This window comes from Equus caballus, chromosome 23 (genome assembly GCF_041296265.1).
Source record: "Equus caballus isolate H_3958 breed thoroughbred chromosome 23, TB-T2T, whole genome shotgun sequence".
In the NCBI taxonomy this organism is placed as follows: Eukaryota; Metazoa; Chordata; class Mammalia; order Perissodactyla; family Equidae; genus Equus; species Equus caballus.
Window position 1 is genome coordinate 34,113,153 of NC_091706.1, and position 23,596 is coordinate 34,136,748.

At 37.3% G+C, this 23,596-nt stretch overlaps 1 protein-coding gene across 2 annotated transcripts in view; it reads left to right on the forward strand.

Moving 5' to 3' along the window:
- Nucleotides 1–23,596, forward strand: part of PTAR1 (protein prenyltransferase alpha subunit repeat containing 1) — a 50,003-nt gene that overhangs the window by 439 nt on the left and 25,968 nt on the right. For both annotated transcript variants that reach the window (XM_023627236.2, XM_070248641.1), the window contains exons 2-3: nucleotides 8,575–8,744; nucleotides 18,489–18,555. In XM_023627236.2, coding sequence (XP_023483004.2) covers nucleotides 8,575–8,744; nucleotides 18,489–18,555 — 237 coding nt within the window. The remainder of the gene's footprint in view (nucleotides 1–8,574; nucleotides 8,745–18,488; nucleotides 18,556–23,596) is intronic.

Here is a 23,596-nt window from a genome sequence, read left to right on the forward strand (position 1 = left end):
GTGACCTCGGAAAATCACAACGGAGCGACTTTGTTTCCCTCTCCCTCCCACCCCTTTGCCAGGAGTTCACGAAACTCGAAAGACTTCACCTGTGTGTCCACATCCTACATCCAAAGGTACAGGGGCGCACACACGATGTGGGTCGGTCTATGATTTGTACACACAACTCTTTTGAGGTTCATCCTGATCGTTGGTAAGAGGGGGTTACCGATCATCTTACTCTCAATCATCTTATTCTCGAGTAGCCAAAGGTAGTTTGAGGCTGCTTTTGACTTTTGTCTTGCTGGTCCCAAGATTGTCGAGGGATTCGGATGAAACAGTTTATTTTGAAGGTGAGCAGAGCATTCTCAAGAGTGCAGCTTGTGGGTCTGGTGTAAAGCAGATGAAACCTCGACACTTTTTAGCATTAGCTGATTCATAGTTGCAGGGAGCATATTAAGGCTTTTTGTGTCCAAACACTGCTGCCCTCTTTCAGTAGGACACCACAGGACTGACACACGTTATTTTTTCCCTCCTTCCTTTCCATTTTGCTTGGAGGACTCCGGGAAGATACCAGAAGAGACTATTCTTTCTGACACTTCTGCTTTTATGTAACGAGTGAAAAGGAAACTATTAAAAGAGAGAGATACCTGCAACATTATACAAAAGAGTAAGGAAGAAGCAAGAATGTAGCTCTTTTCCCATCCCTCCTCCCTCCAAAAGAAAGAAACATGGCATCCAGTTGTACTTTTCCCCCACTTTATCTAATTGTTTGTGGGGTTTATTTTTAATATTTTATTCTTTAAACTGGAATACTTGAATTATTCTTTTTAAGCATTCTAACCCCTTAAGCCTTTCTACCTAAAAGAAGTGCCAAACCTACATCTAAATGCTCTTTTCCTTCAAGGTGATGCTTATAAAAGAATTAAGAAGCCCTCATATGTCTTGTTCCCTTGTGGCACACATTTGGAGACCTGCAACTGTGCCTCATTAAAAACAAAACACTGCTGGCCTCCAAACACACCTGCCCCCTCTACCAGCGCCCGCTTCCTTTCCCCTTGTGACTGCTGCCTTTTTCAAAATGACTGTTTGGAATGATTTCCTGGCAGTAACCATAGTGGGTCCTGGGCCTTCTAAAGAATGCTTTGATGCCTTGTTGTGTGTCGGTCTTTTAATCCTTTTTTGAGAATGAGAACTTTAGTGCGGAGACATCCTCAAGAACAAAAAGAAAGTTGGACAAATGAAGGGCCTATTTTCTCATCATTGCTGTTATTTTTCTTGAAGAAATTATAGCAGAGGTTAGAAAGAAGTCTAATAAGTACAGTAAGCATCTTAGTTTCTCATCTTTGAGGTAGACTACAAAAGCTTCCAGTATTTTCTGTTTGGAGAAACTGAGATTGAGTGTTCCTTGGCTTGACAGCTTGACACAGTGCAATTTGGGACATATGCCAGTGCTTCTGGAGTACAGTTATTGAAATTCATAAAGGACTTTAATAACCCTCCTTAGTCATATTTTAATGGTGAAATCTCATTAATATGCATAATTTATAATTACTAATAAGCATTTGGGTCATTCAAGATTTAAAAGTGTGAAGTAAGTTGGGCATTTGAAATAATTTGAAATAATATATAATATAGATCTGAACATTTAAATAGCCTAATTCATTTTTAATATTAATCTTGAGCTATATTTTAGTACATATTCCCTACAGTAACGATATCGCCAATAATATTACTACACATCTTTTAAAGTGTCTTATAATTTGGACTTTTTAAAATTGCTCGTATTTCTTCCCCAATCTAGCCCTTTTTTCCTGCAAAATAAAGAGTCTATAATTCTGGTTGAAAGGGAAAAAAAGAGATCATTTATGTTGAAAGTTAGTAGTACCTAATTACACTTTCAGTATTACAAAATAAAATTTTTCCTCCTTTATTTTTTTTTTCCTTTTTCTCCAAACGCAGATTGTAATTTTATTAGCCAACATCTACTCCATTAAAGTTATTGACTTTGTCTCTGTAGAAATATTTAGGAGTCAAGATGTGGTGGTTGAGATGTGGATTTTGTTACCCTCTCTCAGCCTCAATTTCCTCTTGATACAGGCTGATGAGAACACAGGAAAATCATCTTATACAGTGTCTGGCACTTAGTTGCTGCTAGGTAAATGTTAGATGTAACCTGAATCCCTGTATTCCTCAGAAAATACTGGCCAACTAAATGATGAATGTGAAGTACATTAAAGACTGAAAAATACCATACAAATGTTGTTTGTATTGTTGATTGCTAGAGTTTACTATTGGAAAAACAACTGAAGGCTTAACCCAGAGATGGGCACTAGCTTAATGTATGGACCTTAAATTGCTGTTGTGGAAGACAACTGTTTACAGTGCAATTAGGGCCATGTCAAAGTTCTCTTATCCAGCAAGTTATTTTTTATTACTCTGTTAAATATTTACTAAACTCTCACTGTTTATGAAGTGCTGTAGGTACCATCTTCACAGAATGGAATAGGAAGAAGTATAAAATACAGTTCTTGTACGTAAGGCACAGAAATATCTGTGATAATGAAAATGTTCTCTATCTGTCCTATTCAACATGATAGCCACTAGCCATATGTAGCTGTTAAGTGCTTGAAATGTGGCCACTGAATGAGGAACTGAATTTTAAATTTTATTTAATTTTAATTGATTTATACACAGTAGCCACATATGCCTAGTGACAACTATTGCACAGGGCCGGTCTAGCTGGAGACCAGAGACCTACCTGCAGGAGTAGTCAGTTAATCCGCAAAGCAGTTTATGGTAGAGGCTGGGCTAGCAGTACGGTGAGCAAGTGCTGTGTGAGTCTAGTAAAAGTAGAAGGGAGGCTAGGTATGTCTTGGCCAGGGCTCTTAGAGGAGGTGGATTTTGAGCTGAACTTTGAAAACAAGGTAGCATTTACAGTCTCAGGGAGCCAAAGATCACCACAGGGACAGTAAATTAATCCAAAGTAGCAAAATGTGATTGAAAAGATACTGTAGGGCCAGATTTTGGAAGTCCTTGACTGTCTGGCTTAATTTCTTTCATTCCATGCATGCATTCAGCAAAAGAGCACCTCTGTTTTACAGGGATACAATGCTAGCCTCTGTGCATACAGGGCTAGGAGCAGAATGTATGTAGATTGCTGAACACACCACCCATGGTCCCTGCCCTAATGAAACTTTAGACAAATCAACACACAGATTATGAAAAGAACCCAAAAGGATAAGAAAAATACTTCGAAATAATAATAACAGAGACAGGCCTAATTAAATGAGAAGGTCAAGATAGTTCTTAGGAAATAGCAGTTAAATTGAGACATGAGGGATGGATGAGTTGGCTTAGGGAAAATACACTTGTTAGGCAGTGGGTAGGCCCCAATAAAAAATTTTGAGTAAAGGAGTAGTAATGAAAGGCAGTTTTAGATTGTCTGCAAGTTGAACTGAAGAATAGATAACCATAGAGTCTTAATTGTCTCCTTATACTTGGTTTTTATCTATTTATTTAAACACTAGTATAATTGTAAAAGTTTGGATGTAGAGTCTGACAGTCCTGGATTTGAACCTTGGCTTGTCATTTACTAGCTGGGTAGACTTAGACAAGACTCTTTCTTCATCTATAAAGTGGACTTAATATTCCTACTTTTTAAGATAATTGTGTGGAATAAGTGAAATAGTGTATGTAAAACCTAACACAGAGCATCACATATAATAAACACTCAATATAACAGTAGTAATTTTGGTGGCTGTTTGCTAAATAAGGTCAGTAATATAATTTCAGTTATATACAAAGTTAGTGGCATTTTGAATTGAGAAAGCCTACAAGGTCTCTGAAATATCTTAATTTAGTCACCGTGAAGTTTTATCAATATGCAAGGGTCAAGTCCTTTAGATATTTTGATAAATTTCCTTTTTGGTCATTCTGGAAAGAATTCCAGTTTGAAGGGGAAAAAAAACCCCAAAATAAATATTAGATCAATAAGTTTTGGACCATTTCTTGAATCCTTGGGCTTTTTGTTTGGTCGCTCCACATTACACGGTTCAGTTTTAGTATTTGGGGACCATCCTTTCCTCCCAAAAGGGAAGCTGGTTGATATTACTTTCGTAAATAATAAGTGGGCCTACTCTAATTGATGATGTTTCTGAAAAGTGCAGACAGGAGAAGCTGTCTAAACATGAAGAACAAAGTCAATAGCAGTGTTATATGAACCTTGAACTTCATCTGGAAGGCAGTGAATCCACATTGTAAAGTGAAGCACTCAGAGAGATGTGCCATGCTGTGTACAGTCTTTAAGTAAATATGTTGGTTCATTCTATGTTGCTGTTCCTTTGGAGCAGCCTTCGAAGGAACCTAAACAACGAGCGTCATGGTATCTCTTTGAGAAGGCTAGAATTTGATCACTATTTCAAACCTGCATGTTTTTAGAAACCCTATGACCTTGGTAATGCAGGTATTTACGTGAGTATCCTTGTTAAGTACAAGGAATCTAAATTGCCAGAAACCTAAAAATACAAATAAGTGAAATTTGGTGGTAGTGAAAGCGTTAGAAATTTCTTATACTAAAGAAATAACTGGAGATATATTTGATATTTATAGCATATTTGTTGCAACCATTAAAAATGTAAAAATTAATTATGTAGGAAAATATTTAATGTGAATTCCATTTTAAAAAAGAATTATAGAAGAGTATGTCCAATATAATCCCACTTTTGTAAAATTCTTAGAACAAAAGGGTGTGTACCCAACCGTAAGTAGTGGTAGAGGGATGACAAAAGACTTTTTGTTTTTTCCCTGAGTTTTCCAACTTTTCTTGAGTATGAAATTAGAATTTAAATAGCCAGAAATCTAGAAGGAATTAATCTAAATCCTGCTTGCTTTCATGGATGTCTTTATCTTCACTCTAGAGGGTTTTGGGCTAAGTATTAGGAGGTCAGATTTTTAACCTAGCTGCCAGCTGTGTGACCTTGGGTAATCATCTTAACCTCACTGGACCTCAGTTTTCTCATCTGATAAAATGAGAGACTGGAGGAATGAGGTCCCTTCCAATTTTAAAATGATTCTGGAATGCTATTCTAAATTGTCTGAAAAAAAAGTGGACTATGACCTAGGGGACTAGGCATAGAAGTCTGAAGTCAAACACACTGTTATTTGGACGCTTACTGACCTACCTATCTTTATAAAGTAGACGTTATATTTTTAGGAAGCAGCAAAGCGCTGTGTCTTACGGTCAGATAACTTGACAAAGGCTTAACTGTCTTTGCCTCAGCTTCTCATTATCTCTTAACCAAGGAACTTTTCTGGTTGACCTCAGGCTCTTAACTGAATTAATAATAATATACTTTATCTTTGCCTGGCACTGTGTAGCTTACCATATTCTTTACATTGTATTATTTGCTTTTCATACTAGGCAGGAACAGGACAGCATTATTATTCCTGTATTTCAGATGAGGATGCTGGTGGCAAGTAACTTGCCAGATTCACTTTGACTGTGGGTGGTAGAATGGAGACTAACTAGAACCATGGACCTCTGAAGATCAAGTGCTTTTGTCTCTACATCCTACTACCTTTCTTTTAATGTTTTTTTCCTAGTGCTTTATATTCCCTGGTATGACCGTTTTCATTCTCCTTCGATGAGAGTGGTTTCTCATTCAAAATTGAGGTCTATTAGAGGCCGTGACATGAGATATATATAGGTATATGTCACATACTGACAGAGCTGGGAGTGGACTCACTGCATTAGAAAGATGTCAGAGGTCATGTTCTTTTGGAGAGTCAAGAAGCAATATTCTTTGAAAACTATTATTTGAATAGTATCACTGAAGCGCAGTGGTAATCAGCTTTTCAGGAGCAGGTATTGAGCACCTGCTACAGCAAAGCATTCTTGTAGTTTTTAATTGTTTCTTGGACTGATGGTACCAAACTAAAGTTTTTTATTTGTGCAGATGGCTCTGTCCTTTGATTTAGGAACCAAATTATTAGTTGAGCATTTTATTTTTGGTATAAATAGTGAGCAAGGCATGTTTTTACATGGTGAATTTAAGTAAAAAATCCCTCCATCCCCCAAAACAGAGTATACCCAGAAGGTAAGATTCTTTTCTCCTTGGTACCCTAACATTCATGTTGTTGACTTGCAGTTCTTTGAAGTGCTGTAAGTAGTGATTAGATCTCAGAGAACAGACTTTCTTGAAATAATTACAGTGAGTTTATTTTTTTCTGTAATTCTAGTTTATTTTTTAAATGTTCTATTTTATATAGTAAAACCTGAACACCAGGAAATACCAGAGATTCAGACATACGTTAGTCAGGTGTAGATCTAGATGTGGCTAGTTGTCCTAATAGTGAACTAGATAGAGCTGAGGTTAATATCACCAAATACAAATGCAAAAATATATTTTGAAATCCTAGATGTTGACCTCAGATGCTCTCTTAGCATTGCCTCATTCTTCTGACAGAACTTTATTTATATTACTGGAGTGGCAAATGTTAACATTTTATTATGGATATTGACACAACTCCCCAGCAAAAATATCAGCTCTGTGAAGTCAGGACACCTTGTTTTACTCATTTTTGCATTTTCAGAACCTAACACTGTACCCAGTACATTGCAGTACTCAGAAAATGTTTAGATAATATTGACATGGCATATCAAAACACCTCTGAATCAACTGAGCCAGTTGTCAGGACAAACAGCCTGAGGTCTCAAACTCTGCTTGTGAGTTAAATCAGCTTGAAAGAATGGTTAGTGACTTGCAACCCCTAGGGTACTGCTGTTTATTGATATATCGCTGTGTCACTAATGAAGTGATCAATAGAAAGTAGGTTGCCCTTGAGCTCTCCAGTGTGGAGTGTCCAGGAGGGGTTTCATTTTAGTTCCACAGCCTCCCACCAATTCGTGACGGCAGCCTAGCAAAAAAAGAGGACTTTTCTTATAACCTGTAATTAAACAAGTTTCCCCTCTTTGCGTCTATCAAACTACTGTCTTGGCACAGGAATTCCAGGGACGTAATAGATGATGTCACACACAGCATCACTAGTTTTCAACCCACTCTAAAAACCATTTCTTTATTTTTAAAAAAAAAAAAACTTCAAAAAAAATCAATTTAGACACTCTAAAAATATCGTTATTTATGTCAGCTGCTTTTGTTAAAAAGTTCTTGTTAGTTATTCATTAATTAAAGGAAGGACATACCATTTGAGAAAGAATGCTTCATGTAGGCAAGAATTTTACCCTCTTTATAGTTGAAAGGCACGTGTGTGGGTTTTACAAAAACATTTTTGTATTTGCTGGTTCATTTACTGAACAAGTCAACTGCCCTACATATTGTTTATTAAATCTCGGCCTGTAATGTAAATTTTCACCTTAAGCTGAGGTGGATGGAGGGATGTAGATACTGCCTTAGATGAAAATGATCAAATTATGAAATGTATTTGTGTTTTAACAACATTTATTAGTTTCTTTTTAATTCAGAAAAGTAAAAAGGATTATAAAGAAGAAAAGAAAAAATGGCCCACAATCTCATTGACAAGATAACTTTTATTGATAATTTATTTCTGCTCCATGTACATTTATTAGCAGACAAGCATAAATACATTTTTTTTTCTTTCTTTCTCTCTTTTTTTTGGGGGGGGGGTGGTCAGGAAGATTCACCCTGAGCTAACATCCGTTTCCAATCTTCCTCCTTTTTTTTTTTTTTTTTTGCTTGAGGAAGATTAGCCATCTTTGCTAGTCTTCCTCTATTTTGGATGTGGGATGCCTCCACAGCATGGCTGGTGAGTGGAATAGGTTCATGCCTAGGATCCGAACCTATGAACCCCAGGCTGCTGAAGCAGAGTCCACAGAACTTTAACCACTCGGCCACAGGGCTGGCCCCCAAGCATAAATACATTTATTGACATTTTTTAAAAATAGAAATAATACATACAAGTGATTAGAAAATTTAAACTGTATAAAAATAAAATCCTTCCTCTCCTTGAAAGAAATTTTTTAATGCATATATGTATCTCTTAAAAAATATATACAGAAGGCTTTGTGCTGTACATTGTGTTTGGCATTTTGCTTTTTTTGTTTCATATGTCTTGGCACCATTCCCTACCAGCATATGCAGATCTACCTCATTTTTTACACTCTGTTACACGGAGAAGCCACATTTATTTTACCAGTTTTGTATTCATACACATTTAGATTGTTTCCAGTTTTGTTGCAGTGTTGCAGTAAACATCCTGTTGCTATATCTCAGCGTAGGGTAATTTCTGAGCAGTAGAATTGCCAGGTCAAAGAGAATGTACATTTAAAATTTTGAAAGTCATTTTCAGATTTCCATCCAAAGATTAGATCAATTTTCTTTCCTGTTAACAGGGAGTACAGCATACTGATTTTCCCTTACTCTTGTCAGTATTAAAAAACTGGTGTGTATTTTTTTTTTTTTTTTTTTTAGTTTCTACCAATCTAGTAGGCGAGCTAAATAATATTTTTAAGAAAGGGAAATATGTGAATTTTTAAAAAAATACTCTAGGATTTGAAAAATTTTGAAAGGGCTAGTATTCTTAACTTTAATTCTTTTTCGTGTTTTATATATTAAGAGATGAAATTGGCCTGATCCCATGTCCTGAAGCAAGGTATAACCGGAGTCCTATAGTCCTGGTTGAAAACAAACTTGGTGTGGAGAGCTGGTGTGTCAAGTTCCTTTTACCGTATGTCCACAACAAGCTCCTTTTGTACAGAACAAGAAAGCAATGGCTGAACAAAGATGGTAAGTATGAACTCTGTCCTCCTTTGGTTTGTAGAAGCAGCATGGAATAAAGTGGGAAGAACCCTCTCTTGAGTGTTGGCATTCCTGGATTCTAGTTCTGGCTCTTTCATGCACTCCCGGGCAGGTTCCCCACTTCTCTGTCGAGTGGGGAGTTTACACTCATCGGTAGTTTTCAAATTTTGCATCCATAAGTGATTGTATGGAAGGTGCTTCAAACAGGGTGCCAGGCCACCTACTGCAACCTGAGTAGGAAATTGGAGCAATTCTTCTTTTTTTTATTGTAGTTGACATACAATAGTATGTTAGTTTTAGGTGTACAGCACAGTGATTCGACGTTTATATACATTACGAAATGGTCACCATGATAAATCTAGTAACTATCTGTCACCATAAAATTAGAGCAATTCTAACTTTATCTTTTTATGCATTGGGGTCATTTATAAAATTTTATTTGAAGAAAACATCCTATGGCTAAAAAGTGTTTGAAAAATCACTGAAGAGGGCTCTGGTGCCTACAAGCTCAGATTTCTAATCCTTTCATACTTTATGAGCAATAGAACACATTGTGGTAGCAGTCCGAATGAGATAATGGAGGCGTGATGGTGGTAGTTATGCTGCGAACCAGCTCAGTGATTTATGAAGGTGAATCTCGATTAGCTCTGGCCCTCTGTGTCCTGTTCCTATGCTAATATGAGCAAAAGAAAACCACCCCAGCATTCGCTTCTTCCACTCCTCTGAGATAGCTCTTTGCTGCGTCAGACAATTCGTCCCACCTGGTCTCTTTTCTTAGTTCTCCGCTTATATGTGATATTAAGCCTCCATGTGCACAAATTCTCTTTACTTTTTAGGTAAAAGTAAGACTTGAGGTCTCACTTTTCTGGAGAGTCATCCAAGATCGCGTTCTGAACTGTTTTTGTAAAGCTCCTGTCCCTTCCCACATACAGCAGTACCTTAAAAGTGCTCAGTATGCTTGGTGGCTAATTTGGACTGAGAAATTTGTTTCCTAGAGAATTTTAATTACCAGTTCAGTAGCCATTACCAAGGGCCTACTCATAACTGAAGCTGTTCTAAATACTGTGTGGGATAAAAGGTGAAAAATACATGTTCCCTTTACTCAAGAAGCTTACAGTTGAGTGAAAAACAATCGCTTTGTGGAGTGTTGCCAAAGGTATGACATACCGATTTCCTTGTATTCTCTCAGTATTGTCCTTAACATACTGCATTATAGGTTAATAGCACTTTTCCTTGTTTAAACCAGTAGAAAAGGAGTCTGATTTGAAGATGTAATTTGAAATAGTTTCTATTTTCTGTGTTTCACTCAATTAGTCCTGTGACATATATTTCTTCATTATAAGGCTATGCCTGAGTTTATAGCATAGCTTAAGTTTTTGGCATAAACTTAAAGGTAAGGATATTTATCTGTTGTCAGGCCCTCTTTTGTTGTCCATTCCATAACTCTGTAGTAGATTTCAGTAACATTAAGGTGCACAGTAACACCATATGAATCCATCGTTTTTTTTTGCCAAACAAAACTGTATTCTGTATGTTCTGGTACACAGAAATGTATAATTGAACCAATACATAACTAACTCGGGGCCGGGAGACAGAAGATTCCCTTGTAGAGAAGAAACTGTGTGAATTTTAAAACATCAAAGGCTATTATTGTTTCAGATCATTATTTTTTGCACGTTTTTGTAGGCTAGCCTAACCTGCCTTCTTCCTGTAGCCTTCCACGTCCTTCTCTCCATTTTTCCCTGTCTGCAGGCTTTGCTGAATCTCCTCATCACGTCGTTTTAGTCTTGATGGGCCCTGGAGGACCCAGACAGAAGAGCAAATGGTTCAGCTCACTCACACAAACGGAACGTTGAATTCTAACACAGCTGTGCCTGTGTACAAAAGTAGCTTGATTTTATTCTAACCTTTTCCTCCTGGAAGCAGTTTTCAGCTTCACTTTTTTGGTGGGTGGGGACAGCATGATTTAGTGTGGTATCATGTACTACTCAAGTTGTGTATTGTATTATTGGTAAAAATATGGAAGTGAATGTCTGATTTGACAGAAAAAGATAGCTGAAGATGCTAACGTAAGAGTATTCTGCCAGATTTGTGAACTGAAGCAATTAGAACACAGAGGTGAATCTTGCTAAAAAAAAAAAAAGTAAAAAATATTAGGAAAAAGCAGTTACTTCATGAAAATGCTGTATGTTTAAAGCTGTTTTTATAGAGAATATATGTATAAAAAGAGCCAAGTGAAGAAAGCTGGCAATTTAAGGACAATTTCAGAAATCAGTGTCTGTGTGATTGATCATGCCAAAATCCTAGGCATCTCTGAAGAATGTATTCTGTAACTGAAGGTGACCTTTATTTTGGGGATAGATTTTTTTTGTTTTAACCAAACTGAATTCATGCTCTCATTAATGTGCTGAATTCCTTAGATGTTTGGAGAGCATCTCTATTAGTCAGGATTCTCCAGAGGAACAACCAGTAGAAAATTTATGTATTTGTAAGGTTTTATATAAATGCATATAAAAGATTTATTGTGACAAATTGGCTCACGTGATGATGGAGGCTGAGAAGTTCCATGATCTGCTCTCTGCAAGCTGAAGAGCCAGGAAAGCCGGTGATGTAATTTAATCTGAGTCTGAGGGCCTGCGCACCAGGGGAGCCAGTGGTTCAAATCCCAGTCTGAAGGCTGGAGAAGATATGATGAGATATCCCAACTCAAGCAGACAGACAGGAAGTTAAAAAAGATGGTGAATTCCTCCTCCTTCCTCCTCCTGTTCTATTCAAACCCTCAACAGATCGGATGATGCCCACCCACGCTGGGGAGGGCTGTCTGCTTTCCTGAGTCTGCTGATTCAACTGCTAATCTCATCTGGAAACATCCTCACAGACACTCAGAAATGTTTAATAATGTTTAATCTGGGCACCCCATAGCTCGTCAAGTTTACCCATAGTTTAACCAAAACTGACCATCTTAGCATCACTGTTTAATTACTTAGAGAGACTGATTTTTTTAAAAAGTCTGCCCCAGTAATAGCCATATTGAGTATGGGAGAGGAATGTTACTGTAGTCTTGACTTTTGAGAAATCTGACAAAAACAAAAATCACGAGAGATGTCCACAGCATTGGAGTCCTGACTGGGCAGAGCTCTGTCCCGTGCTGTCTCCCCCAGTGTGCCCTTCTGCCATCTTCTTCTGTTCCTCCCTCTTTCTCACAAGCTCTGCTCCATATCTGAGCTAGCTCTTTAAAAACCATCTTCTGCTCTCCATTTCTTGTATCTCCTCTGGACAAATGTTATCATCTCATGACTGGTCTACCCCATTTTCAGTCTTTCGTCTGTAATCCTTGTCCATCATGTCACTAGCCAGTCATTTCAAACAACACTTCTTAGAAACAGTTTGAGGGATGCTTTTCTGAAATATATATCTGTTCATCTTATTTCCTGATGCCTACAGGGTCAAGGTGGAGTTCAAACTCCTTGGCATGGTATTCAAGGTTGTTCACGATCTGTCTGCAGCCTATGTTACCAGCCTTTTCCTCTTCTTTCTATTCAGCATCAGGGGTTGTAGATTCTCAGCCCCCAGGCTGAAGCTAGCCGGCAGATAATATTTCGTTTTGACTTGTATAATGTTTTTAAAATTGGTTATAATTAGTTGGATAAAATTTAAAATCATGATGAACTTTTTTCTTGTTTCTTATTTTTTTTGTTGTTGAGGAAGATTGTCCCTGAGCAAACATCTGTGCCAGTCTCCCTCTACCATGTATGTGGGATGCTGCCACAGCATGGCTTGATGAGTGATGTGTAGGTCCGTGCCTGGGATCTGAACCTTCGAACCCTGGGTTGCTGAAGCATAGCGCATGAAACTAACCACTGTACTGCTGGGCTCTCCCAGGATGAACTTTTAAAATTAGGATGGAAATCTGGATTTTTGTCTTCACTTGAAAAATCAGAAGCTTTGGGTGCATAAGCTTCTGCATGGCAACGATTGGCTAAGGCTCATAGCCTCAGCTTTTCTTGACTAGGCAAGGCTGTCCCAGTTTACTATAACCTCCTCATGTCCTTTAGACACTGAGACAGAGTATCAGTTGCTGCTTATCAACAGATTTGTTTTACTACTTTTTTGAGCTTCATTTGAACCCTAGAAGCATTTGAATTTGCAGCCGTTTGATATGCATTCCCACCACAACATACACTGTTCCATTCTTTGACTTTGCTCTGTACTGCTGCCTTACTTTCATGCCTTTCCTAAGGCCATGATCATGTCTTATGTTGTCATCGTTGTGTTTGCCAGCACACACGCACACACCTGTGAGGCCTCTGCTCCAGGAAGCAGTGGTTACTTCTCCGCACTCCTTTGGAGTCCTTTATTCAGACTGCTTGCATAGTAGCACTTACCATACTTTTTCAAGGTTGATTATTTAAACGTTTTTCCCAGCTAGATTGTGAGTTTGTTAGGAAGAGGGTTTATGGCTTGTCTTTATTTACTCCACACCTTTATGTGTTCAATAGACGTTTGTCAAATAAGTAACGGGTTTGGTAAGCAAGAGTTTTTAGCTTAGTCTGGTTATCAGTTCAATAACGATATTCTGTAATAAACAGGGCCTTTCTGGTGTTTACCACATAACTTTACCTCAAGCCTCTCTTGTGGTAACCTGAATTTCTTTTAGAGGAAGAGATTAACCAATACAAGTTGACCTTGTGTTTATTTCTAGATGCATGAAAACACATCTGCGTCAGAGACAGTTGTCAAACCCAGTGACTGTTACCAGGTGACTGCTGGTTTTGAGCCATTTCCAGAATTTAATGCAGCAAGGAAGCATATTGATTTTTCTCTGACTTTTCTGTACCATCCTTATATTTTCTCCTTGTTACAGCTGGAATTTAGCTACTTTCCTGTGTATAATGTGCCCTGATCATTTCCTCCTTGTGATATGATGATGAGTTAGTCATATCTTGGAGTGTGTGTAGCAGAGGAAAATTTATTTGCTGATATATATTCTGGTGTTTGGGGAGAAAGCTGTTTAACTTCAAGAGACTATAGGGGTATCAGTAGCTCCCATATTCTGGGTAAAACTGCAGGAAATGTTACATAGTTGATGAAACATGGATAGTGAAATAATTATAGTCAGCTGGTGATTACACATGTTTATCTTTAGATCTTTGGTTCAGTCCACACTCAAAGAGGGCAAAGTAATCGTAGACAGTGTGCTGGACTGGAAAGAGCATCTGCTTTGCAGGAGACCAGACCTGGTTTAGATTCACCTAAGACCAGATTTAGATTCAGTTCATCAGCACACTTAAGTCACGTAGCAGTGACTTCAGGCAAATTACTTAACCTCTTCCTATTTCCACACCAAAAGAAGGGAATTCTACTAGGTCTCAGAGGCTTGTTGTGAGGATCCCATGAATTAGTGTGTAAAGCACCCAGCATGGTGCTTGGCATGTGGCAGGCTCTCAAGAAACACTAGTTTCCTTCCGTTTAGCTGGAGCCAGTGGGGAGGAAGAGCAGAAAAATACATGTAATTCAGGAAGGATTCTGTATGTCCAATATTTCTGACCTAGTTATTTCTCCTGCTTCTCCTTTCAACGTCTTCTTCGGGGGGGACCTTGCAGTAAAGGAAGTGTTAGTTTGATTAGCCTTCCTCTCTCTTCACACAGCCACAAATGAAAAGTGGGGACGTAGGTATTTTCTGTGTTTATTTGTTAGTTTTGCCTTGTGCTCCTGTATAGCATTATGTCTCTCAGAGGATGAACTTATCTTCATTTATGTGGCAGGGAGGAGAGTTGCAGCTACCACTGGTCACACACGTTTTTTTTTTTTTCAATGCAGAAAAGGAGAGTCCAAGGGACTAAATACCAGTTTAGCTAAGTAGAGTAATGGATGTTGAAAAATTGTAGGCTTCAAAAGAAATTCTAGAGACCTTCCCATCGTGCACAAATATTTCCCTATAACCACTTAACTGTCAAGTCGTTTTTTGTTATTGTTGCTTATTTTACAAGTTTAGAAATTTGGACAATTTCACAATAGGAAGCACTGCCTCATTTCTGACTTCTTTGATTAATTGATGTTGAAAATACTAATTTGTTGGTTGGTAAGTAGCAATGGTGTTTAGTTAAGAGCACTCAATGTGTGTCAAATAACTATGGAGAAATGGAATGAATTTTGTTGCTCACAACACTGAGGTTGATGTTATCATCCTCATTTCACAGATAAGGAAACTGAAATTCGTTTATGTTGTGTAGGCAGTAAGTGGAGAAGCTGGGATTTGAACCCAGGTGTTGTGGCTATAGGCTTATGCAGTTACCACTCCTCTATGGTGTGCGTAGATGTGGGACGTCTTTTGGGCAGGAGCCATATTTTTCTCATCTTTGATGTATTAGAGAAGACCTACCTCCAAAAAATTATAGTCTCATCAGGAGGATAATGTTTATGCAAGATCAGTAACCAAGCAAGATATACACAGAGCGTAGAGATGAAAGATTGCCTCCAGCTAGGTAGGTCAGGAAAGCCTTTATGAAGAAAGATGCCTTCCTTTTTTTTTTTTTTTTTTGATATTTAGAGTCAGAAGGACATTTCTGGCAGAGAGAGCAGCAATCAAGTAAATCTGATTTATATCCAAAGGAGAGAAAGTAAAGGGTGTGTTTAGAGAATGCTGGGGTTTGGTTCAGGTGGAGTGTAGCATGTGAGGGGAAAGTAGTGGGAGGCCAGGCTGAGGAGGAGATTGGGACTGGACTCTAGTCTCCTGGTACCTTTCTCCAGCACCCTGTGCTCTAGTCACCCTCTGGTACCAGTAACCTTTTGGAGAGCACCCTGTATGTGAACTCTGTGTCTTTTGCTGATACTTTTTTCCCATGGTCTGCAGTGCCCTTTCCTGCCTTATTCTTTTATGGCCTTCCCTGGCGCTCCAGTAAGAATTAATTTGCAGCTTCTTTGGTGGTCCCCAAAATGTGGTATATATTTTTACTTCACAATTATTTCATCTTATATAATTAGTAGTTTATATGTTCTCTCTAACTAAAGGTTAACCATCTAGAGGGCCAGATCAGGTCTTATTTATCATTGTGTCTATTCTCTCAGTCCTAAGGGCCCAGTTTAATCTTTGCAGATAGTCAATTCTTGGAATATCTGTGGAATTAAATGAATAATGGTATAGAAAATTGTATTTATTTTCCCTGGCAAATATTAAATTAGTGCCAAAACTACCAAGATTAAACGAATGAAGAGGTTCATTAGACTGCTTTTTTTTTTTTTTTTTTTGAGGAAGACTAGCCCTGAGCTAACTACTGCCAGTCCTCCTCTTTTTTGCTGAGGAAGCCTGGCCCTGAGCTAACATCGTGCCCATCTTCCTCTCCTTTATCCGTGGGACGCCTACCACAGCATGGTGTGCCAAGCGGTGCCATGTCCGCACCTGGGATCTGAACTGGCAAACCCTGGGCCGCCGAAGCGGGACATGCATACTTAACCGCTGGGCAACTGGGCAGGCTCCCATTAGACTATTCTTTATAGATATATTGTTTATGCATGTAATGACTTGCAAAGAGGAGGATAGAGGTCAAAAATAAATATGTGCTAATCCCACCCTTTTTTGCTCATTTGTTGAATGTTATACTCAGTAGTAATGAAATCATGGGCTCACAATAAGTGTTAATTCATGGTTAAGAATGGAATAACTTATTTTCTTTTTCACTATTTTAAATTGTGGCTATTTTAAAATGACTATAGGGATGTATTTATGTGTATTCTTAGATTTTAAAAAGTTTATCTTATACACTGAGAATGTCCCAATTATTTGTTGTAGATACACATTTCATTGCAGTATAATTGAGTTATTAGAAGCATTCAGATGCTGACTTTGCCACATACTAATTGGATGACTATGGGCAAATTGCTTAAACTCGCTAAATGTCAGTTTCCCTGTTTGTAAAATGAACTGAGAATATCTTGGACTGTGGTTGTGAGAATTCAGTGAAATAATGTAAGTAAAGTATTTATTATTGAACCCGATAAACAATGCTAAATAATTATAACAATTACTTTTATTATTTTATTTACTTAGCATTTAACATGAGCTTGGTAGAGATTATCTTAATTTAGTGGTATGCCCTACGTTGATTATCCTAATCCTGGAATTCTCTTTTCAGTTTTAGTAAAATGAAGGTAATATGTCTAAATATTATTGATTTTATTCTATTAAATATAGGGTTATGGAACTTACGTGACTAGGAATTCTGTCAAGACTATAATAGATAAATAGCTAGTGAATATGAATAGGCTGCTCATAAAATGAAAGTAGAAAATAGTAAACAAAAATGAAAAAATGTTTATATTAATAATTACAAACTAAAAATGTAAATTAAAACAGAAACAAAATACAGTGTTTTATCTGCTGCATTCATTTTTTTAAATAGTCATGTGCCACATAATGACGTTTTGGTCAACGACAGACCGCATATACGACAGTGAGCCCATAAGATTAGTCCTGTGTAGCCTAGACATGTGGTAGGCTATATAACATCTAGGTTGTGTAAGTACACTCTGTGATGTTTGCACAGTCATGAAATCATCTTAACGATGCATTTCTCAGAACATATCCCTGTCATTAAGTAACACATGATCATACAATTATATAGGTCATAGTTACAGGAACCTAAGTATGCTCATGTTACTCTTGGCAATATAAATAGATACAGTCTATTTGGAGGACAATTCGGAAATGCTTAGTAGGAGCCATACTGATATTTATATTGTTTGACGTAGTTCTGCTCCGGAAAATATATCCTAAGAAAAAAATCTATGAGACAAAAAGTATATTTAAAAATGTTTGTAGGGCTGGCCTGGTGGTGTATCGCTGAAGTTCCCCTGCTCCCCTTTGGTGGCCTGGAATTCACAGATTTGGATCCCGGATGTGGACCTATTCATCAAGCCATGCTGTGGCAGCATCCCACATACAAAATAGAAGACGACTGGCACAGATGTTAGCTCAGGGCCAATCTTCCTCACTAAAAAAAAAAAAAAAAAAGTTTGTAGCAATGTTATCTATAACAGTAAAAAACAAACAGAAAGCAGCCTAAAGAATAAGATAAATGATGTATATTAAACTAAGTGTTTGTTACAGCTGTTAAAAATGCATACTGTAGCAATATAGGAGAATGCATATAAAATAATATTGAATAAAAAAACAAAATTGTACATTTATCTTTGCTATATCTATGTGAAAATCTGTGTGAGAAAGTATAATCTTTGCAGGGGAATGTAAATGAATTGCGTTAAGTAAGTTGGGTTACAAGCGATTTTTTTCCCCCCTTTTGAAAATTTGCACATAGTTCTTGAAATATTTGTGGAATTAAATGAATAGTGGTATAGAAATTGCATTTTTTCTCCTTGTTAAATATTTAATTAGTACCAAAAACTAAAAGAATGGATAGGTTAATTTGATTATTCTTTATAGGGATATTCTGTGGTAAAGTTATTTCAGCGTCAACTTTTAAAAGAGTTACACTTATAAGTAGAAGAAAATCTTGAGGATAATGTTCCTATTCCTGACAGTGTAGAACAAAGTATCTGTCATTAAAATCATTATAACATGAAATATTTTTAGTGAAATGTGAGATATACATATGTGTATGTGTGTATGTGTATATATAAATAAAAATATAAAATAAAGGGGACTTTAAAAGAAAGAGAAGCCGAACTTTAAAGGGTAGGACTATTTGTTTTTAATATGACTTCTCTTTATTTTAGAATTGATAGATGTCACATGCACCCTGCTGCTTCTAAACCCAGACTTTACCACTGCATGGAACGTGAGGTACGTCATTCTCATCAGTGATAAAATGAAATTGCCCAAGTTTCTGAAGACATATAAGCCCCATGAGTTTAGTGTTTTGAAAAATGAAAAATAAACCATATATCCATGGCATCTTACACTTATTTCTTCTCCTGATTCTTTATAATATCTCCATTACAATTCTGACATACGTTGTGCCCCTCTTTGCATGTTTGTGTCTGTTCTCTGTAAACTTTTGCCCGAAATACGGATTGTCAAGTTTAATTACAGTGTGCCGTTTGAGACATGCTTTTATTTTCCTTCCTTTCTAGGGGGATGGGGCAGTCAGCATAATTGGTTGGACTGTAGGACGTTAGTATATTTGAGAAGCAGGGCAGCGCAGTGGACAGTGTGGAGGAGGAGGCAAGGCTATGGGCGTTTCGTCTCAGTTTAGTCCCTAACACTGTGACCTCTTGAAGTCTCTGACGCTCATTTTATTGGAGAGGGATTATATTTTATTCATATCTTAAGTTCTTTAATTCTGATTGTTGTAGCTTTCAACACAAAATACTTTATAGAAATATTAAAATTCAGACCAGGTTTATTTTTTCATTGAAGTTCTTTCAGTCAATGTGTATGGTTTTAAAAAATTGGTAGTCCCCTAGATTAACACAAATTCTCTTAGAGGACAGCAGGATACAAATTATGGATAAATAAAAGTGAAGTCTTGTTGAACATTGTGAATGCGTTTTAAGTTTTCCTATGAGAAAGAGCCATAGATTATAGCTCTTTATCTTTAGTGACTTAAACAATACTTTATTTAATTTTCTGTGTATTTCAAGCAAGGCTACATTCTGAGATAGTGTTTTATGATACCTACTGAATTTTCTATTTGTAACTGATTTTTAAAAATTTAGGTAACTCCTATTGTATGTCTTGTTAAAATTGTCTTTTGAATAATTAATGATCAGATATTTAGAGTCCAGGGTAAGAAAAGTATTGAATGATGTATAAGGCTTTAAAAATTTACATAGTTTTAGAATTGTGATTTTCTTTTATGGAAAGCACCACAGTGGTTATGGAATAAACTAATGTTTATGAATGGCTACTATATTCCTGGGACCATACTACAACTTTATATGTTATCTCATTTAATCCACACAGTACTTGACAACATTTGTTCACTCATTCATCAAATGTTTGTTGATTAACTACTATGTACTGGGTTCTAGGCACCAGGAATAGAGCCATAAACAGAACAAACAAAAATCCATGTGCTTATGGAGTTTTCATTCCAGTAGAGGAAGAAAAGCAGTAAGGACATTAATAAGTAAAATAAATAGTAGATCAACTGTTGGTAAATCCTATGGAGCAAAAGTGGGGAAGGCCAGAAAGAGGATGGAAAGAGTGGTACTGCAGTTTAAATAGGGGAACATCTGAGCAAAGACTGGCATGAAGTCGGGGATCAATCTTTGTGGATTCTGGGGTAAAAGTAGCATTAAGTGGAGGGAACAGCAAGTGGAAAAGCCCTCAGTCATGCCTAAAATGTTCCTGGGTGTTCTGGGACAGCAAGGAAGCCAGTGTCACTGGAGTAGCATGAATAAGGGAGACAGTAACAGGAGATGAGGCCAGAGAGTCAATGGGCCACGTCTCATAGGGCTTTCTAGATCTTCGTAAGCTGCTCTGGGAACTTCAGCTTTCATTCTAGGTGAGACAGAGAGTCACTGAGGTTTTCAAGCTGAGGAGGGACAGTGTCTTCCTTAGGTTTTAAAACCCTGGCTCCTGTGTGCAAAGTAGACTGCAGGAGTGCAGGCAGTGGTTAGGGAGGGACTGCAGTAATTCAGGGGAGAGATGGTGGTGACTTGATGTGGAGCTCACCAGTAGGAGTGGTGAGAAGTATTAAGATTCTCACTGTATTTTATAAGCTATACAAGCTTTGACTATATTTAATAAACTGATTTTAAAGACACAGAGGATGAATTGGATATGAGAGAACAGAGAGGGTCCAGGCTGACACCCTCTGAAAGGATGGAGTTAGCATTAACTGAATTGGGGCTGCCTGGAAGAGGAGCAGATGGGAGTGGGGGTCGGGGGCAGTGGGAGGGGTGCAGGCTGGAAGTCACGAATTCAGTTTGGGACATGTTAGGTTTGTATCTAGGTAGTTGTATATGAATCTAAAATTCAGATGAGAGTTGTGGGCCAGGTATAGATTTGGGAATCACTAGAAAATGTATAGTATTTAAAGCCATGAGATTGTTTGAGATACCCAACGGATGGGTATAAATAGGGAAGAGAACCAGTCCAAAGACTGAGCACTGGGACACTACAGGTTTCTAGAGTTGCACAATCCAGTATAGTAGCCACTTGCCACATATGGCTTGAAATGTGACCATTCTCAATTAAGATGTGCTGTAAATGTAAGCTATGCGTCAGATACCAAAGACTACTCAAAAAAAAAAAATCTTAATAATTCTTATATTGATTACATGTTGAAATTATAACATTTTGCATATATTGAGTTAAATCAATGTATTACTTTACACTTGTTTTGAATGTAGCTGTTAGAAAATTTTAAATTACATGTGGCTCCCCTTCGTGACTCACATTGTATTTCCATCGGACAGCACTGCTCTAGAGTTTGCAAGGTGAGGGAGAATCAGCACTGGAGGCTTTAGGACGGCAGCACAGACTTACAGCCGAGAGCTTTCTTAAGGGCAGGGACCACGTGCGGTTTTATTTCCCTTTGTTTCCCTAGCATCTCACACTCTAGTGCCTGGCGCATGATAGATACTCAGTTTGCAGACTGGGCACTGAAAGATTCAGTAAAAAAGAAATGAGGGTAATAATAGAGAAGCGGGAGTACCATTTCTATTCATGTTCTCATATTCCTCATCATTAAAGAAGAGTTGAAAATCCTCCAACAAAAAGAGATTCTCACTAGCATAATGTATATGCATACAGACATATGTATTATTCATTGTATATTCTGTAAGGCAGTTCAGTATAGGAGAAAGAACCTAGTCTTAAAACATATGGCTCTTAGTACTGTTATCATCAGTTAGCTAGAAGTTGACTTTGGACAAAACCTTTAACTTCTCAAGAGTTTTAGTATACATATCTGTGCAATAAAAGATTTGAACTAGGTGATATTTTTATGATTCTTCTGAAACTGTTTTTTGATTATGTGTGGTTTGGTCTCATGAAGGGAAATTGCTCCATAAATCTAACTTCAGTGATGTTAATAGCAGTTGATCTTGAAAGTTGTTCCAGTAAGATGACTAGTAAAGTTTTGTGCTAGATGAGTAGAAAGGAAATCTTGATTTTTAAAAAATCCATTGTGGGCATGCATTCTAGTAAATTTTAATTTGTGTTAGTAAGATTGACTGACTTTTGAAGATAGAGAATCATGAATATATTTTGACCAAAAAACAGCCAGCTTTGGAAGTAACCCTGTAAGTTCCATTACAAATCAAGTACTTAACTCTTTATGTTTAATTGTTAGTGTATTTCTTCTGCAGTAATTCTGAGAAGCATTGAGTGATTTTTACTGTATTTTATCACCTGCTAAAAGATGGTATAATGCATTGGTAGTTCAATTTATAGGTGTTGCAGGCTTAGGGAAAAAAATAGGGGCAAGAGTAAGTTTTTGAACTGATCTCCTGTGATTACAGTGAGTGATGCATGTAATTTTAAAATCCAGCTGATTATAGAAAAAACGACTGGTACTTCTTTTTTTGTTTTGAATTTGCTTTGAAAATTGGTGAATTACTTGATGAAAGAGGTGGACTTCATAATAATGTCCTATTTTTTCATCAGTCTGTGAACACAGAATAAGCAGAACATCTTTGAGCAATTAGAATAGTTGACACCCAGCCTCAGTGATTCATGTCCTTTACTCATGGCCTGTTGATTTAAATTGGTAACCTTATTTTATGCACATTTATGTTTGGTTCTGAAACTTTGAGCTTGGAGACCTTGAGCAGGTTACTGGATCTCTCCCAACTTCAGTTTTCTCATCTGTAAAATTAAGATAATTTTAGGCAGCACCATATGAAACTTGTTTTTGTAGATCAAAAATGATTAAATGCAACCATGTAAGATCTAGTTTCTGTCACCATTCTCTAATAAAAGGAACTGGGCTTCTTGGAGAAATGGCTGATTCTAGGACCAGGGCAGGAAATATACAGGATGAGCCTAGAGCATCACATAGAGCCAAAAAGTAAGGAAGTGCTCAAAAACAATATGATGGGGCTGTGTCAAAGGGCTTCTGGTAGCCAAAGCTGGAACCATTTGAGCAAGAAATTAATGTAGTACTGTATTATACCCCAGAGTATAAAATGAATATCCGTAAGTCCATACTGACATAAATAAATGATTGATAAACAAACAAATAAATAGGAGACAAGAGATAAATCTCCCATATAGAAGAATTCCAAATAATTTATCTAGATAACCTCCCTCAGGGAGATGGAGCATAACTCCCTACTCAAGTGTGACTTCCTTCCAAAAAGTACAGTGGAGAAACCTGGCATACACTGCCTCATCCAGGTAATCAAGGTCAACATCAGCAGTGACAAATTGTGCTGATACTATGTGCTCCTGATATGATGTGATGAAAATGGCATTTTACCTCTGTGGTCTCTTCATCCTCAAAACCCATAATTCTTGTCTAACCATGAGAAAAACATCATATAGAATACCTAATCAGTACTCCTCAAAACTGTCAAGGCCATCGAAAACAAGGTATCCCTGAGGGGCCGAGAGGAGCCTAAGGAGGCATAACAACCAAATGTAATATGCTACCCTGGGGCAAGACCCTGGAATAGAAAAAGGACATTTGGTAAAAACTAAGGAATTCTGAATAAAGCATGACTTCCAGTAGTAACCTGTCAATATTGGTTCACCATTTGTGACAATTGCACATAATGGCATAAGATGTTAATCGTAAAGAAAACTGGGTACAGGGCATCCAGGAATTCTCTATACTATCCTTACAACTTTTCTATAAATTAGAAACAGTTCTAAAATAAAGTTTATTTTAAAAAACAGTTAACAATTGAATATTGGCAGTTCCATATGGTTC